General features: G+C 39.4%; 1 protein-coding gene across 1 annotated transcript; it reads right to left on the reverse strand.

Moving 5' to 3' along the window:
- Window positions 1-1,309: 1,309 nt before the first annotated feature.
- On the reverse strand, window positions 1,310-18,187 carry si:ch211-136a13.1 (HHIP-like protein 1). The gene is made up of 14 exons (XM_058080780.1): window positions 17,113-18,187; window positions 10,445-10,709; window positions 9,902-10,181; window positions 8,839-8,964; window positions 8,565-8,708; window positions 7,154-7,266; window positions 6,925-7,065; window positions 6,573-6,647; window positions 5,470-5,596; window positions 5,220-5,365; window positions 4,690-4,771; window positions 4,060-4,142; window positions 3,618-3,866; window positions 1,310-2,696 (listed from the first exon to the last, which is right to left on the reverse strand). Exons 1-14 carry the CDS (start codon window positions 17,410-17,412, stop codon window positions 2,005-2,007), a joined length of 2,823 nt encoding a protein of 940 aa, XP_057936763.1. The 5' UTR covers window positions 17,413-18,187; the 3' UTR covers window positions 1,310-2,004.
- Window positions 18,188-19,697: the final 1,510 nt, after the last annotated feature.

Genomic DNA, 19,697 nt, shown 5'->3' on the forward strand with positions numbered 1-19,697 from the left:
GTCAGGAGGTTCATGTTGAGTCCACACTGGTGTATGAATTTGAATGAATGTTTGGTGGTGGTGGTGGGAGCGAATTGGCAGCCACGTTTCCATCACATGACCTCAGGGCAGCTGTGGATACAGATGTAACTTACTGCCACCAGTGTGTGACTGAGGAGTGAATGAATAATGGGTTCACTTCATTGTACAGGGCTTTGGGCGCCTTGAAAAGTGTTATATAAAATGCCGTCCATTGTTAATATTACCCCAAAATGAATTTAACGCATGTGAAAGAAAAAACTTATAATATCAGTCTTGTTTAGAGCTAGCGAGTCTAAAGAATGGAGACTATATCATCAGCACATCTGTTGCATGCCATGAATGTTACGCCACCTCTGTGTATATAGATTCTTGCTGCTCTCATTTTAAACAATGCCAAAGTTTCATATAATGATGTTTGCGCATTTGGAAGTGAGTTCTAAAAGAAGTCTGGGATGGCTCAAAATGATCGGATTGAAAAGGCGTGGTAAAACTGTTCCTTTGTGATGTCACAGTGGGGCGGACTTCTTTATATGGTTCATAGTTAGGGAGCACTTTGAGTGGGCGTGCCATGGTGGAATAAATTAAAACAGACCCTTTTGGCAGGAAGCACAAATCAAAAGGAAATACAGCCATTGGTGCAGATTCTGAAAAATCTAAAAAGTTTTCTGTGCGGGATGTTGTGTGTAGCTGCTCTATAGGAGTCCACAACTCAATACAAAGGGTTGAAAAATTAATATAATGGGTCCCTTTTAAAGGTCAAAGATGTCCTTTTGTGGTGTTCTATCTCTCCCTGCATTTAACATCTGAGGTCTTTCACTTTATTTATTTAGTCCGTGTAAACAAAATACTATACAAGCAATTAGACATTTGTTCTCCTATTGTTTCTTTTTTCCTTCTAGCTCTTACTCTTTCTTTGGCAGCCTCAGTGTCTCTTCTGTGATAATTAGGGTTTAATCACTAAAACAAATATAAAATAATTATTTGCATCTTTGAATCACAAAAGCAGATGTTTTTACCAAGCAGGAATCTGGGTCAGTACATGCTAATGCAGCTACATTCAGTATTCAGTAGTACACAGTGCTTTGGCTCTCCCATGTGTTGCTGTCTGGAACTGCAATGTTTTTCCAAGTCATAAATGCCCCTGAGCAATGTATACTTAATGGAATTTATTTAATTCTAGGAAATTACTGAGAATGTATTTGGTACAACAAATTAAAGAGGGAACAAAACCAGATTAGTTGATATCTTTATTAATCGCACAAACACTCTGTGTCCTAAATCAGTGTGCAAATTACATTCAAGATACACAATGTCCAGCATTTTCGTTTTTCTTACGTTGTATTTTACATTCAGTACAATATGAACATTATCAAAAAAGGTTCAGAAGATACTCCTGCTGAAATTTGATAGTATAAAAATAGAAATAGCCACTGTGATATCATCTAATATCATAATACTGTAAACTAACATCAACATTGGGTAGATATTCCTGTACAAATATCCTGTACTCACCTGAATATAAGAACTTTTTGGGGAAGAGTCTAAAATTTTTTATAGTATTTTGATCAATACTGAGATATATGTTTCCTGCCTTCTGAAAATATGTTTTTTTATAGTATTTGGATCAATACTGAGATATATGTTTCCTGCCTTCTGAAAATAAGTCAACACACCGCTATTATTATTATAATAAGTATTATTATTATAAGTACACAAGTCATGTCGAAATTACTTGATGATAGACAAGACACAAATCTTCATTCTCACTTGTGTTGCCAGCTATTTGACAATAATAGCTGTGTGTTGACTAATCTTCAGTTAGGAGTACATTTATACTGCTATACTTACACTAAAGTACACTACTTTTATGGTATTATGGACCGTAATCCCTCGTTTATCACAGTTAATTTGATCTACTATACCCGACCATGATAAGTGAAATTCCTTCTTAATTCTGATGTTGTCTCACATCTTCCAACATTTCTATCCACAGATCACCCCCACATCCTCTGAGTGTGAGCAGTTGTGCTTTCCAACTCTGGATCTCTTGCACTCCAGCAGGGAACTTTCCCCACCCTCGCATTCCACGTCATCCAAGAAGATCCTGACACTGCGATCTGCCTGTCCCAGCCCGGCCCTCTTCATCACCGCCAGTGCTGTTCTGAAGCCGAGCTGCCGACACACTACGGTACCGGCCTTGGTGGTGAAAAGGTCATCGCAGACAGTCCCCCACTCCCCACGGATGAAGATCTCCACTCTGCCTCTGTCTGATAAACCGTCTGTGCTTACCAGTCGGACCGAGCCAGCACGTGCTCTTCTACCTCCTATCCTTACTCTCTTGTACCCATAACCTCTGCCTCCTACTCTGGGCCTCTTATTCACTTGGTTGCCCTCCCCTTCCTCTGTGTTGTGTGTCTTATCTACAAGTATAAGCTTTTCCTGTTGGCTTTTTTGAGTGGTGCTTATTGGGGGCCTCTGGGGCTTCAAGGTTGTTGGCCAATACGGCGGCCGTGGTGTTGTAAATCTTTGATGCTCAGGATAATTAGCATGCGGCTGTGGTAATATTAAAGGTCGGGGAGTGGGGGTAGGGTGGGGTCTCACGTGTTTCCTTGTTGAAGTTGTGGTTGGGGTTTGAATCCCAGAGAAGGCTGCAGTGTGGACAGCTGAGCGATAACCTGAGGGAGAGACAGAATCACCCTCTTTACTTGAATACACATAGTTTTTAAAAAAAAATGATGACATCACTTCCAAGTTACAATAGCGTCGAACGACATGTAGAATTTGTAAACACACACAGATCAATGTCCAAACTGGGGCTGATCAAACTTAATTTATTCAATTCATTCCAGATAAATAATACCAATATGACCGGTTTAAATTAAACTAATGAAAATCTCAACACAAAAAGGACAAAATGTTCTAGCATGCTTCAATCTCTTGTACCAGCAGAAGAATAGCACACTGTTAATAATCAATAAATTAATTAATTCATCAATTACACTGCAACTGAATTGAATTACAGCAACATCTTTAAAGACAAACCTGACTTTATCATGAGAACATAATAGGAACACAATCAAAATTGCATATTCATGTTGCATACTAATAAAGTATTGACTTATTGAGTTGTGTGCAAGTCAAACTGTTTAAAATGAAAAAAATCTGTATTTTCATATATATCCATCAATTATCTATGATTTTGAATGACTGAAGTAGATCTACATACTTAGACTAGACCAAGCCTGTAGACAGACGTAATGGCATAGCATCAGTTTTATAACCTTCCAGTTATTTGTTAGCCAGACAGACAACAACGGACTTTCAAAAGCAACAAAAAGCATATTAGAGCCCAACCATAATAATCACATCTTATCATCAGGAAAACCAACTGAAAAGATGCCGTCAGCCATAAGCAAGGAGATCTTTTGAGACAATGTTAAATAGCTAGTAACGTGTTAATGACATGTAGAGTAAAGTTAGAGTGGAACAGACGGAAACGGCTGGTGTGACACAGAGGTGCACGCCTGGACTGGTGGGCTGGATGTTAGTCCTAACAGCAGACTTGTTTTGGGAGTCGGGTGTACCAGAAAGCCTACCAGTGGGTGTGGCTTTGACCATGGTGGCAGCCAAGGTTGTCCGGGCGGTTGTTGATGGGGTTTTTATTGCTGGTGTCGGTGTCTGTGTTGGCGGTTTTCTAATCTTTGTAGATGTTGGTGGCGGGGGCAATGCTTTTCTTGTTGGAGTGGATGCTGTAGTTTTTCGGGCTGTTTTTCTGGTTGGAGGGGGTTTCCTTGTGGTTGTGGTTGGAACAGGCGTGGTGGTCGGTTTCTTGTTGATTACAAATTCTGCCGAAATAAAAAAAAGAGCAAATATGGACTAGCATCCCAACAAAAAGGGATACTGTAGATTGTGTTGGATATTTTCTGACCCTTTACAATGACAAACACAATCAAATGCATACTGCGGCACAATTAAGCAAACCGTATGAAACAAAAAGGAAAGAGTGTATGAGAATTTTTGAGTGTACACTTAGCTTACCTTCTTTTGGGTGGAAGTGTATAAGTTTTCCCTTTATCTTCACTGGTGAGGGTTTGATGCCACATTTACCTGGTGCAGCTCGCCTTTCAGAGAGATGGAGACACTCGTGTTTTATATACCACATTAAACAATGCACAACGATGAGCAAATTCAAGAAACAATACAAGCAGTTCATGTTTGCTAAATACAAGGATGAAGAGTCTTGAACCAGTCATGATGTGCTATATATATCACTATATTGACACTTACTATGGTACCCATTATGTCATTGGATGGTCATATCACCTTGTACTTCGGTACGGGACAAAAAAAAAAAAAAAAAACTTAAACTATATTAGGAAAGCAAGAAGTGAACAAATGTAACAGTTACTGATTGTAAAAGTACCAGATGGAGGGGTAGGATTTAATAAGCTTTGCTTCTTCCTACTCCTTTTGGACATGTGGAACTGTGAACTGATTATGGGATGCACTCAATTGTAATCTGATGCATGTTCAAATGAATTTTGTAATAAACATACATGGTGTATGTGTCAAAAACAGGTAGATATGCTGTGTTGATATGTTAAAATCAGCTACAGTATTTCCATAACAAATACATTGACATCACTGAATGTGTGTTAGAGTGGTTACCTGGAGGGATCCACTATCTTATATATGACTCCCGCTCTGGCTGTTGCACTTGGGGCACCCGTGGCAAGAAAATACAATTCACCTTTGAGGATAGGACACATTAAAAGACGGACATTAAAAGATGAGGAGAAAAAAAAACATCCACCTATCCTCACTAGAGAGCCTCTTATAGAAAACATATTTATATACGTGTTGGTGGCTTTATGTTGTTTGATACTTTATTCAATAATGCAGGGGGTGCTGGAGCTTATCCCAGCTGTCTCTGGGCGAGAGGCAGGGTACTGGTCCGGTCGCCAGCCAATCACAGGGCACATATAGAAACACAACCATTCACACTCACATTCATACCTATGGACAATTTGGAGTCGCCAATTAACCTAGCATGTTTTTGGAATGAGGCCGTTGTGCAGCCTGCTTTTGTATTAAAGGGCAGAAAAATAACTTTTTCTGACGTGTACATGCCAAAGTCATCAAATAACCAGAAATTAATATGTGCACACCCTCATTATGTCAGAAAAAAATGCCCTTACCTGCTTCATCTTCTGCAAAAGAGATGATATATTTATAGTAGCTGTTGATGAGTTTGGGGAATCTGCAGGTTTGGTCTCTTCCCATACAGATCTCATTATACAGCCATTCACCTGTGGCCACATTCTCCTTCAAAGACATCAAACGCCTAGAAAGTCATTCAGTCATGCAACAACACAGATTTGTCATGTGGCTTGTCAGAATGCAGATATATTTTTATATTTCACTGTGGATTAAGGCAGAAGCACACACCCACTCATGAAATCCCCGAAGATGTAGAGTCCATTGAGGTTGGGCATCTGGCAACCTCTGTAGATGTATCCACCCGTCACTGACTTGCCCAACTTGTGTGGGTAGGCAAAGATAGGCAAGATGTCATCTAAATAACACAAGTGTCAATAAAGTTATATTGATTAGATCTGACATTAGTTTAGATTACCTCCACACTGCCATGTAGTCAACCACGGTATGTCCAACATGATTGAGTGAAAAATAATTCTCCTCCCGTTCCGTGTGGATGTGGTAAGTTTTTGGCTTCTTTGTCCTTCTTCCCCACGCTATTTGAAATACTTTCTCAAGTTTAGAATAAATAAAATAAATGTTGTCCTGTGTCCCTGCAGTGATTCCATACCCTGCATTACAGTTGAGCAATGTGTGTAAACAAATTAGGGGTGTACAGGTGACTATTGGGGTGATCTTTCATGACAACAGGGCTCTAACAATGGTAAAAATCCTATTTACAAAGCTCTAGATTGTGAATTCTACGGTAGTGATGAACAATCCGGCTCTCATTAAAGCTCTCTAGATATAAGACAACACCCCTATAATCACTTGTACACTCGTATTACCCAACATAGTAGCTATAATAACAGAAATTAAGCCACTTAAGATGTAAATACGACTTCTGCTTGTGTGTGTTACTATAAACATGTTCCATAGTGGCGGGCAAGAAGCAACGTCGGGGGTTCAGAGTTGAGTTTTAGCTTGTCATGGGTTACGGCCACAACAGTGGCTCATGTTTTTATGAAGGATTTTCATTAAACGTTATTGTTCTGGCAATCAAGTCTGGTGTTTGCGTGTCTCACCAAATGTTACAGTAACATTACTGACACCTAGTGCCGGTAAGAGTACTACATATTATCGTGTCTGTCTTCTGAATGCCTTATATTTGTATTTTAGTTCAATTAGCCATTTTTACTATTAAAAATAAAAAAAATTGACAATATAAACCAGCAGAATGTATTAATTAATATATTTTTGAAAAACAGTGATAGAGTGAAGCCGCAAAATTCCCATCACTTTTTATTTTAGGTCAAATGATTACTGTAGGAATAAATTGAAAAAATGATACCTACCTAGAGATGAGTTGCGACACAGTTTGCGATCATAGCAGTTGAAGCCTTCTTTTGCCCTCCATCCATAGTTGCCTCCTATAAAGCCATTGGGTGTGTTAATGGAACAGTCTAGACTTTTGGTTTCCTCATAATGCAACACTTAATTTGTGTTTACAACTGAGTTTAAAAATAAACCAGACACTGTGACACAGTTTTATTATACATACCACTATTTACTAATTTCACTGAATTTTTACATAGTTAAACTGACACAATTACATAACAGTATTACAGAAAAACATTTGAACCAATAATCTACCATAATTCATAGTGGGGTGGCACATAGACTTTGAAAGAAAGTAATTCAACCCACCTTTATAGATGAGGTCGACTTCCTCATATTTGTTCTGGCCTACATCACCACAAAACATCCTGCCTCGACCGAAGCCTGTTTCCGGGTCACCACGGTCAATAGAGCAACGCCACATGTTGCGCACACCGTAAGCATAAATCTCTACAAATACAAATGTAAAATATTCTGAAAATTTGCGACAAGGTTACATAAAGACAGGAAAATATGTGCAAAAAATATAAGACTGTACCTGGAAGGCTCTCCTTCTCTCCCAGAAATGGGTTATCTGAAGGGATGCTGTAAGGGGCGCCATCATCATTATTATTGACATCCACTCGCAGCACTTTGCCAAGGAGAGTCGACCTACGGAAAGTAGAGCGTTAGTGTAAGAGTGAATGTGGAAATATACAATGAGGCTTGATGGCGGCCATCTTGCCTCTGCATCGCATTTCTCTGATTTAAAACAATTTGCCTTGTCCATCTTTGCCATCAACTTCACCCAGTCAACATTTTATTCTTTCCATTCAACATCTCCCCCATCTCGCTTTTCCATAGCTTTAATTAACCAGCTCATTAAGTAGACTGCACCCACCTCTTTCCTCTCTAAAAATGCCCCTCCTCCCACAAATACCAAAGTGTGGCAGGCCGCAATGTGTAGTGTCAATATTAGACTTGGCAAAGTTTATCCTCTCTCATTCCCAGCACAGTTAAACTGCGTGTCAACACTACCGCTCAGAGACAGCTATACTCTGGCTGTCTGGACACGCACTTTCTGGGTGGAATCACCACAAAAAAAAAAATACAAAATTATGATTATCAATTATGATTATGACTCAACATCAAATCATTGTACCGGACTTCAAAGTAGCATTTGATTAGTAAGGATGGAACATATTTGGAACTGTATATGACACATTCTCTCTACTTTGTTCACTGACCCAAAAGATACAGTGACTCATTCAGAGTGGATGATGACATTCATATTCATATATGCTGTGGCTTTAATGCTGTTTATCACATGTTGTTTACACTGATTTGCTTTTAAACATTTTTTTCTCGGGTTAAAATTATAGAATATATGTTTTCAGTGATACTTAAAAGAATGTGTGTTCTTGTAATTTACAGATAAATGACTCGGCTCAAACACTGCAAAAAAAAACTATTTCATGCTGCCAATGACTAACAATCAGCTGCAGTCAATCCTGATCACAAAGCTAAGTTAAAAGGGTTTGGCTTTGTCAACTTAAATGACATTCTGGAACCTTCAACACTGCTTATTAAACTACTTTGCTGAGTAAAGTATATGTACAGCTTTTACAGAAAACACAGTATGGAGCACTTATCCTGTCTTCTAAATAACATCCAAGGGTTGAACTGTTGTTATATGTAAGTGTTGAGCATTTTTTCAATACCGCAATCTAAACGCTCAAATTCTTATTTAAATGTTGTTTAAAATTATATTTATATAGGAGGATTACATTTTAAAGGAAGCGTAGTAATGGTAATTTTAATAATTATGTTTTTTTTGGTTGAATGAAGCACAGGCATTTAGTAATTTGTCACAATAAACAGTTTCAAACTAAAATAATAACATACTGTATCTCCCTCAAGTGCCCCTGAAAAATATGGTGTATTTATAATAATGGAAGGATACTACTCACTTGTTCTGCGAGTTACCAAATTTTCCAAAAGGGTCCCCGGCTCGACCACCATCTCCAATAAAGATGTACAGATATCCGTCATGGCCAAACAAAAGCTGCCCTCCATTATGATTGGACGCGGGTTGTACCACTTCAAGGATGGTTCTGTAGTAAAGAAAAAGAGAATACATTTGCAGAAGACCATAGTGAAAGAGAATATTTAGGATTTCCATATATACTTTACATTACATATACTGTATACAGTACTTACAGTAGAGTGTTTTTCCCTTCTCACCTCTCTGAGGAGTGGTCAAGTTGGTTGTCATCATATGCTGACAGTGTGAACTCACTGATGCGTATTTTCTCCTCCTTCTTGACAGACACCGAGTAGTAAACGTAGGCCTTTCTGACTGCGGTGAACCTAAATACACACAATTTTGCAATTGACAAAATGATGCACTTTTAAACAGTTTGCGGTTCAAATTTTTCCATATACTGAAATGCTGTGGGTTTTTAGCATTGTTCTAGCAAATAATTGTTTAAATTGTTTAATTTAGTTTCCCCTTAAGATCATATTTCTCTCTTGTAGAAAATTATTGTATAACATTGTAAGGTAATAGGTTGTTATTCATTCATTCATTCTTTCATTCATTTTTTACCGCTTATCCTCACGGGGGTCGCGGGGGTGCTGGAGCCTATCCCAGCTGTCTTCGGGCAAGAGGCGGGGTACACCCTGGACTAGTCGCCAGCCAATCACAGGGCACATATAGACAAATTAGATTATTATTATTATTATTTTCCCCCTGAAGGGAAAAGATGAAAGATAAATAATAATAAGAAGGTTATTATTGTTATTATTATTATTATTATTAGTAGTATTAGTAGTAGTAGTAGTATTGGAGGGCTCTAACATATATATATTATATATATTACTATATTAAAAATATATATTTAGAAGGTCGTAGACTATGCTCTTAAGTACTAAAATATTGCTAATGGTAATGGTTTTATTTCATTTGAACATGCATCAGATTACAATTGAGTGCATCCCATAATCAGTTCACAGTTCCACATGTCCAAAAGGAGTAGGAAGAAGCAAAGCTTATTAAATCCTACCCCTCCATCTGACTATTGGGAATAAGGAATATTAATATAAAGAATCCTACACGTGTCTTCCAAAAGACTGTTATTGCTCGATCTTTTAGTTTTCAGTGCTTTGGATATGACAGGGTGTCCAAATTATTTTGTACTGTATATATATATATATATATATATATATATATATATATATATACATATATACATATATATAGTGTTTTATATATATAGTGTACTTTGTGTGATCTGACAGTGCCAACCTGGGGTGCAGGGCCATGCAGAGGAATCCCCTCTCATCTCCAGCCCAAGGTGATGTCAATACAGCGCGTGTGAGATTGAGGAAAGGACGGTCGATCCTGGAGCCGTTGGCCAGATACACCCATACGTAGCCTAGTTGCTCAGCCACAAAGAAACGATGTGTTCCGTCATCTGCGTGGATCATAGCCACCGGGTTGCGGAGTCCATTTGCAACCTCCTGTAAACATAACTCCAGACAGCCTTCAGAATCCTCTTGCACTAAACCCAGGTTAACATTTAGTTCTGGAGATGACAAGAGGAGAGGGAGAACTAAATTATGCTGATTGCTGGCATCACGGGAACACACGTTGTTGCATGTTAACATAATTTGACATTTTGGTGAGCAGATGTTCAGGCAGGCATATATTTTGCCACGTTCTTTCTGGGATTAAATTACAGGTATGTGAAAGCGTGCTTGTACCGGCTCATCCTCATTAATTATGCGTTATGGCTCCACATTGCATGTTTGATTTCAACTGAACCTGAGCCATATAATACAAACTCACCTGTGTTTGTCAAGACGTTAGGGTAGCAGTATTGTTTATCTTTTAGCTCCAGAAATTCACAGAATCTTCTTCGATCGTCTTCTATTGTGGCGGTCAGATTTGCAAACTGCCCCGGGTTCCCTAGGTCCTCCAGGAGGAGGCTCAGTGTGTATCTACACTGGTGCCAGTAGTCATGACAAAAGTCGTCACACAGTCCGGGTAAAACTCGCATGGGTGTGTTTGCATCTTCTGCATCATACAGGTGGGCGGCATATGGAGAACACACCTGCACAGGATTAGAAAATCTTTATTAATTACACACTTTAATTATTTTATGAAATGTATGTTGACTGTAGGGCTGCATGGCGGACGAGTGTTTAGTGCACAGGCCTCACAGCTAGGAGACCTGAGTTCAAACCACCCTCAGGTATCTCTGTGGGGAGTTTGCAAAATTTCTGCAGGTGCTCCGGTTTCCTCCGACATTCCAGTGGCCCAGTGGACTCCTAGCATAAGGGAATTATACAGCACCACTTGTAAGCACTGGTCTGAGACTGAGACTAGCTTGGGAGCTTTGGAGTTGGCCCACTTCGCCTTACGATGTTTAGCTTTTCCAGAAATGTCCCCCTTTGAAAATGAATTTTTATGAATGTCTGACACCAAGTCAATTCCTCCTTGAAAAATGCTGACGTCATTACTGGTCACCTAGCTGGCCCTTTGAGGCGAATCTGAAATCTGATTGGTTAAAGAAACAGCCCCCTTTTCCGAATAGAGTTTAAGTGACATCCGCCAGCACCACTGATTCTGAAGGCCTTTTGGGCGGATTACACTGACTTAGAAGCTGAAATCTGAAAAGACACACTACAAGATGAGAAGAATAGACAGTTGCGATTAAGGTCATTCAAATTCAAATTGAGGCTGCACGGTGGTCTAGTGGTTAGCGCGCAGACCTCACAGCTAGGACACCCGAGTTCAATTCCCCCGTCAGCCATCTCTGTGTGGAGTTTGCATGTTATCCCCATGCATGGTGGGTTTTCTCCGGGTACTCCGGTTTCCTCCCACATTCCAAAATTATGCTAGGTTAATTGGCGACTCCAAATTGTCCATAGGTATGAATGTGAGTGTGAATGGTTGTTTGTCTATATGTGCCCTGTGATTGGCTGTCGACCAGTCCAGGGTGTACCCCGTCTCTTGCCCGAAGACAACTGGGATAGGCTCCAGCACCCCCGCGAAAAAATGATGTTTTTAATGTAAGAGACATGATGACAATGACATCAGCACCAGCACACATGCAGACAAGGACTAATCAGGCCGATCAGTGTTTTCTACACCGATCCACATGAGGCTTGTTTTGTGCAGGCTTGTTTCCCCGCATAGAGTTGTTTTTTGTAAGATGAAGAACAAAGATGAAAACTCGCCCAACCCCCAACAAATGTATTGCAGCATGTCCAGACTTTTGACAGCAGTAGTCATTTTCAGTGCTTCAGCGAGCTGACAACTTCCCGGTGAGAAGTACACCAAATGCACACATGTGGTATATTTACAGCAACTCACTCTTTAACTGTTTTCACCTAACTCACTGATGTCATCAGTTTGCAACAGAAAACTTGGCTTCATGCTGCAAAAACAATGACTGAATGAATGACTTTATTATGCTATTTATTTTAAATTATGCAAACAGAACACCGCAAACAGCTGTGGTAGAAAAATATCTAAATGTGTATTTTAGATGTTTTTATTCCACTAGACTGCGAAAGAGAGCATGTCCCAAAAATCGCTCACTTTCAAACTTCAAACTTGTTTGCGTCATAAAGTGATGAAAGTGTCTTGTGCTTCATCAAAAGCAGAAAGCTTGTAAAGTTGTTAAAGCTAATGCTAATCTGAGGAGTTGAGTTAGGAATCCATATACAATAAATAAACCATGTGTGTGTTTATTCCCCTGCAGCTGCCTCACTAAAGTCCAGCCAGATTTTTGGTTAAACAGCCTGTATGCGTTTGTGTGCGTGTGCACGTGTACTTGTGTAAATGCAACCTGGTATAAATGGATACAAGACAAGGTCCAGCCGGTTATTAAGTCACAACCGCTCCCTCGGCCACACCCAGAAGGTTGAACTTAAGGCACAAGAAGACGCAAAATCCAAACCATTATGTGGTTTTTAGCTCAGAATCTATTCTCAGAACAAAAGCCCATATTCCACGACTCATTACTCCAAAGGGAATGACTAAGTACTGCTTTTGGCTTGGTGCACTGTCATGTTTAACAGTGCATATAAAAAGCCAGATTGTATTATGATAACAAAATACAAATAGGTCCTTTATTTAGAGCAGGGGTTTTCAAAGTGTAAGGCCGCACTCAGAAGAGTTTTGGGAGTTTCATTGTTTTCTTTGTTTTTTTCGTAGTCATTGTTTTTATTTCCTGCTTCCTTTTTTTGTCCTTTCTTATGGGTCGGTTTCTGTTTGATCTGTCTGACTTTCGTTTTGTGTTCCCCGACTCCTTGGTTTGGAATATGGCTTTGTTTGCTGTAATTGTTTGTTCTTGATTAATTCTTACATGTTCATCTGTATGGTTAGCGCGCAGACCTCACAGCTAGGAGACCTGGGTTCAATTCCACCCTCGGCCATCTCTGTGTGAAGTTTGCATGTTCTCCCCATGCATGCGTGGGTTTTCTCCGGGTATTCCGGTTTCCTCCCACTTTCCAAAAAAAAAAAAAGCTAGGTTAATTGGCGACTCCAAATTGTCCATTTTGGAATGGTTGTTTGTCTATATGTGCCCTGTGATTGGCTGGCCACCAGTCCAGGGTGTACCCCGCCTCTCACCCGAAGACAGCTGGGATAGGCTCTGGCACGCCCGCGACCCTCGTGAGGGAGGATAAGCCGTACAAAATGAATGAATGTTCATCTGTATTATTTAGGTTACGTTCACACTCCAATTCTTCTTCCCAGTTCTGATTTTTGTTATTAAAATACGTTTTTATGTGGTTTTCACTGCACCAAAATAATACGACCTTTCAATGTGAACGCAAAAGCACGACGTCACAATCTTTGCCACGTCTTGTGTGCTCCCTTTAGCGTGTTTGCTATGATTTCAGCCAGGAGTGATGGGTGGGACATTGACGGCAACCGTATCACTGACATTTTAAAAAATACTTTTCAGATGACAAGAATAACGTTTGCCTACATCGTAAGTTGCCTACAAGTTTCTCAAAGCATACCTTTTGATAACATATAGGTCGGATATACAGTATGTAACCTCACCGTTCAGATTGCAGTAAATACATATCAGATTTACATCTCCATACTTCATCAAAAAAAAGTACTGTTTACACTGTCTGTTAATCAAAGCTGTCTGTTAACCAAAGCTGTTTGTTAACCAAAGCTGTCTGTTAACACTTTGACTGGATACTACTGTGACCTTGAAGGACCAAAAGCTACTAAAGCAGCAGATGTAGTAGTAAATAATGTGTAGACTAGCCAGTGTACTTACTGTATGGAAATAACAAAACTAGTGTCTTTTATTATTAAGTATTATTTCTTTATTTTACTTTACTTGTTATGATAACCAACTCTCATTATCCAGGACCTCAGTCTGGTCCTGCCTCACAACAACCTTTTGAACATATTTATAGTACAGTAGAGGATTTTACTTGTTTCTTCATATCAATTTACCTTTCTGGCAATACTGTATATTTGTTATCTTATTTAATCTCTTTATTGCTTTTCTGCTCATAGAGGAAATTGATTTATCCTGTCCCATGCAGCCAGCAGAGGAAGAGGATGTTTGTTTGGTCCATTAAGTTTGAAGGGGGGGGGGGGGGGGGTCTATTTCTCTCTCACACTCTGTCATTGATATCAATGCTTGGAGGCTCCCACAGTGCAGCCGGAACAGACAGTCTCAGTAAGGCGGCTTTATCAAAAGAAAGTATGCAGGCAGTAGTCCAACTTGACCTCACTCGTCCGTCTTAAATGTAACCATCAGCCTGGGAGATGACAATGACAAACACAGATCTAATAAATGAGGCTAAAAGTTGAAGAGAAGTAAAAAAACGCAGATTAAGCGCAAGTCAGATTTAAGTCTGAAATGACTTTTTTGAAGCTTTGAAAGTCATAAAAGCGTAGCAGTGCTGTCATTACACTCAAGAAACACCCTGCCTTGAGAGTAGACTGTAATTACGGCAGCGATAGAAACCTATACTTTAGCAGTGAGAAAATATTTTGGGTGGTTTATCTATGTGATCTTATCATACACACCTTCTAATTAATACTACATTTGTTACACTTTGAGTTGCACTTAATCAGTTGCACTCAATTATGCAATTGGTAGGTGGGGCGAGTTTTAAGCTTCACTGAGACATGGGAGCTTGAGTGCTAGCCTCAAGGACAAGGAATACTAAGCCCAGAAAAGAGATCTAAATGTAGCGAGGTATAAATGGACAGACGTTTAATAGGTTTGCTCGTCCACTGCAAGGAAATTACAGCAGACTGGTGCAGTATGAGTCATTGTTGTGAAAAATAACTGCTGGTTCAGACCACGTCTGCTGTCATTGAGGTTGCAGTGAAGTGGACGTTAAAGTAGTCATTCCCTCCCTTCGTGAGAATGAACACACTTGAAAGGTAACATCCTGCATTTGTTGTTTTTCAAAGCATGATTTGATGTGGTCACACATGCAAACTGTATCTTAAGTGGTTTCATGTGATGATAAAGCGTGCAAGTGACATTTTTCATGAAGCTCATTGTCATAAAACCCAAATTTAGATATTGTAAATTTTGTTTCTATAATATCACATTGGTAGATGTTATAAGTGACTGTGCTTTTTCATCAATTATTCATCAGCACATTTGCAGTACAGTCCTTCTGGATTATCGCCGGTAATTGGTTCCAGATTTCCCCAAAGTAGAATTCATTCAGAATTCATTCATTCATTCATTTTCTACCGCTTATCGGGGGTGCTGGAGCTTATCCCAGCTGTCTTCAGGTGAGAGGCAGCGTACACCCTGAACTGGTTGCCAGCCAATCACAGATTGCACATATAGACAAACAACCATTCACACTCACATTCATACCTATGGACAATTTGGAGTCGCCAATTAACCTAGCATGTTTTTGGAATGTGGGAAGAAACCGGAGTCCCTGGAGAAAACCCAAACATGCACGGGGAGAACATGCAAACTCCACACAGAGATGGCCGAGGGTGGAATCGAACTTGGGTTTCCTAGCTGTGTGGCTTGGGCCCTAACCACTTGTGTAGCCTAAAGATGCACTAATTAGAGAAAAAAAATCAAGAAATTATTCGTTTATTCATTCATTTTCTACCGCTTATCCTCACGATGATTTTTAACATTATTAGAGCCCCCCAGATATGAAATAGCATCCCTACAGTCACCTTTACACTTGTATTAACCAATATATTATCAGAAAAAATAAGCCATTTAAGGCATAAATAATCTCTATGTTGCAATATATCTGTTCAGGACGTGACTTTAGGTATTTTTGCTTGGCATGTTGTGGCCACAACAGTAGCCCGTGTTATTATTATGACCATTATGATTAGGATTATGATTGATCTGACACTACAGAAAATTACTTGAAAATACGATTGAGGGCACAGGACCATAAGATGTTGTACATACATACATATGTAGGCCACGCTTGTAGGTACCCCACATGTATCCACGATATTTACGCAAAAAGACACATTATAAACCTTGCAATCCTACCTACACTCTGTGTTCCCAGCATCTTTATCACGGATAGGACTCAAGGTCAGAATTTAACAGTTGCCGCAGTCCAAGCAGACGATTTAGTAATTTAATACTTAAAATACAATCACTGGATAAGACTTGAAAACGTAATATTAGTGTCCACTTTACAATTCTAATTCACAAATTCTACACTGTTAGCATCATGGGAACTGTAGTTCTTTTTGCCACAAATTAGCTGCATCTTCTTTTAAACAAGTTGAAAGAAAATAGCTGCTTAAAGTCCAGAATTGATGGTATTTTTTTCAGTAATATTAGATTATATTTAATCACAAAACAGAATGATTGGGGCTCTGTGTAGCCCGTGTGACGGAGAGGGTCAGAGAAGTAAGCGTTCTACGACAAAAGTTCTGAAGAAAAGTGATATCTTAGGGGTGTTTTTTTAACCATATGACCACTGTATGGTGATCATGATTGCGAAACATGTCTGGCAAGTCAACAAGGAGGGATGTTTACATACGGTACACTTGATATTCAATATTTTATAGTTCATAGTTCATGTTGTAAAGCCCGCATCTTTTATTCAGGTACATTTTAAGTGTCTCATATAGAGATTTTATTCATTTTTTAGCATGCAGTAATGCAACTCGAGCTCCAGATGCTTAAAGTGCTCATGAAAAAAGGTACCCAAGCACCTAAAAAAGATTGCATACCACTTTTACAACTAAAATAACACAAATAATTCCAGGTTGACTGTTACAATAATACCGTAGGCGTTAAAAGTACTGTGACTGCTAACTGTCGATATTTCTCTGGGACTGTGTCTATGTGTATGTAAACCACTATTGGTAACATGTGTTTGTTAGTGGTGGTTGTCTTATATTTTTAGGGGTAAAAAATGCGTAATTTGGAGCCAAGGAGTGATAGCACCTTTAATATATAGCCCACTTCCCTAAACTGAATTTTGAACCTTGAATCAAAACACTCTTCTTACCTGACAGAGAATGCTGCGGATGTAATTTCCACAGGTGACATAACCCGAATGATCAAAGTTCTCCATGATGGTGTAAAACCTGACCGACAGCTCATAATCCTTGTCTTCATCACAGCATCCAAATTTGGAGTAGTTCTTGCAGAAGAGCAGTGGCTGCCGGGGCTCGAACGGTGGCTTGTAGTCCAAACACTGGGGATGACAACACCCCCGCCTCACCTGGATGAGCAGCAGCAGCGTGGTGAGGAGAAGGCGAGCGAGGAAGTTGTGAAGTTGGATTCGGGTGCATATCGGTGGGGTCATTTTTTTTAGCACTGAGCTTGGTTAAAATGTCTAGTGCTGGACTTATGTATGTGTCAGTATAGCTTGTGAATGCTACAGTATGTGAAGTTAGATGCAAATAAAAACACAACTGTAACGTGAGTTGGATTCATGTGAGAATATAAATGTTTCACTAACGTTACAGTGAAATACATTGACAGTTGATTGTGTGCATCAATGGTACACCCAGGAGTCTCTACATGATAAATTGTTCTAATGATTAAAAAAAAGCTTTCTTATGAATATCTGCTGTGCATCTGCCCAATAAGTTTATGTATAGATGTTGGTCCCAATTTTTTTTTCAAGTTCAGCCCTTGATCTTCAATCTTGACAAGAGTTTCCCATGCCACAAAATGACAAATAATGAAAAACAAAACACTTGCAATCCTTACATAAGCAGCCACATGGTATCCAACCTTTTTTCAAAATAGGTTCAAACCATTGCAAAAAAAGGAAATATTACTTCAGACAAATGTTGTCTTCCATCTTTAAAAATAAAAAGACTGGTCCTGGTTTGTTTTCTCGGGACATGTGCTCGCTAGCTGCAGCCAACGGACGCCATATGCATCCAGACAGCAGGAGAGAGAGAGAGAGAGGTTCTTTCATTCAGACATGCAGCAAGCCACGCTGCAGCTACTTGAAATCCCTCCCTCTTTGCGTCCTTCCTCCACCTCCTGTCCCCTTCTCTCTTCTTTTCCTTTGCTCGCCTACAAACACGCATGCATTCCTTCTCATAGCATGTGGTCTACATTGCACTGAAGTTGCAACTTTCCATATCCCCTCCCCGCTTCTACCCTCCTCAGCATTCCCAGACCTCCTCTCTTGTGTCTGTACTCTCCAAACAGACGCGTTCACATGCATGTGTGTGTGTGTGTGTGTGTGTTGGACTGATGTGTTTTAGGAGTAGAGGCCAACAGATTCTCCATGCATTAGTCTTCTGTTTTTATCCAATTTCACCCACTAGCATTTATTCTTTTTACAACCTTGCAGCATTTTTTGTTCTGAGTGGAAATATGTCATATTTTTTACATTGACTTGGAGATACAGTATGTCATATTCAAATGATGCTGCCCCAAGTGGACAAAATAATGTTTGCAGGTTTGATTAAGCAACACACACAAGTGTCTACTTCATTGTAATTTAATTCAGTCTTCAATTAAAATTACATTTAAACAATTTGCAGGATTATTTTAAATCATGGAATCATCAGATTCTATGTGTTGCCATGGCAATGTAGTAGTCCCAGTGTCCCATGCGCAAAAGCCCATGTTACATATACACTACTGGCAAATGGAGGGGATTTTTTTTTTAACTAATTTGCCTCATCTGCATTTTTCTGTCCTCTGTTTAGCTGATCAGAGCCAAACTGTTCAACAAATGAAAGGTTACGCCCACAATGGCTGACTGAGGAAGAGAAATGAATGTCTCATCTGTTTTTTATTTAAACGTTTTCCGTGACTGTCATGTTTTTGGTAACAATGGCTGCATATGGTACATGGCCGTGGGGCAGAATTTTAAGAAAGTAGAATAGAAACATACAGATATACTGTATATAGTATACTGTATTATTCTTTATTCTTTTTTTTAAATAATATTGGCCCTCACAGTGTCAGCCTGCAAAATTTCGGGTGTTCAACGCCAAGGTCACAAATCCACCGCCCGCCACTGATGACCACAATTTCATTGTATCCCAGAAACTGGAGTGTTCAGACAGGCATTAACAAAGTAGTACTATTACATTTTTGGCCAGCCAAAACAATAAATCATGTTTACTTTCCAAGTCTTATTTGTTTAAGAAACAACTACAGTACAGCCCATTGATCAGTAGTGTCGCTATAATTATTGCCATTTGAAGCTGACCAATGACTGTTGACCATGCATGAAATGCACTGAGAGGCCAACTAAGTTCATGTTCATGGAATCCTGGAGGAATAGAGTATAATAAGCCAGCAGAATGCTCTTTGTAGCTTGAGCTGAGATGATGTGTACTCACTTGCCTGGATTTGTGTTTGACTCACTCATTGCTCATACAGGGCTGCAAAAACGTGCATGGTTAAAAGAAAGTTCATAAACCTGATGGGACAAACAATCATCTCTTCTAATCTTATTATTTTAATGAAATTATTTCACAGATGATGTCTAAAGCCCAATTCACGAAACGCAAAAAGTTGTTTTTTTTTTCCCAACTTTTTTTTTTCCCATTCAACCTTGAATGAAGGCTATGACATTGTTTTTAGTAATACTGCAGACATATTATCTGTGAGTAA

The sequence above is a fragment of the Doryrhamphus excisus genome, chromosome 8 (assembly GCF_030265055.1).
Source record: "Doryrhamphus excisus isolate RoL2022-K1 chromosome 8, RoL_Dexc_1.0, whole genome shotgun sequence".
Taxonomy (NCBI): domain Eukaryota; kingdom Metazoa; phylum Chordata; class Actinopteri; order Syngnathiformes; family Syngnathidae; genus Doryrhamphus; species Doryrhamphus excisus.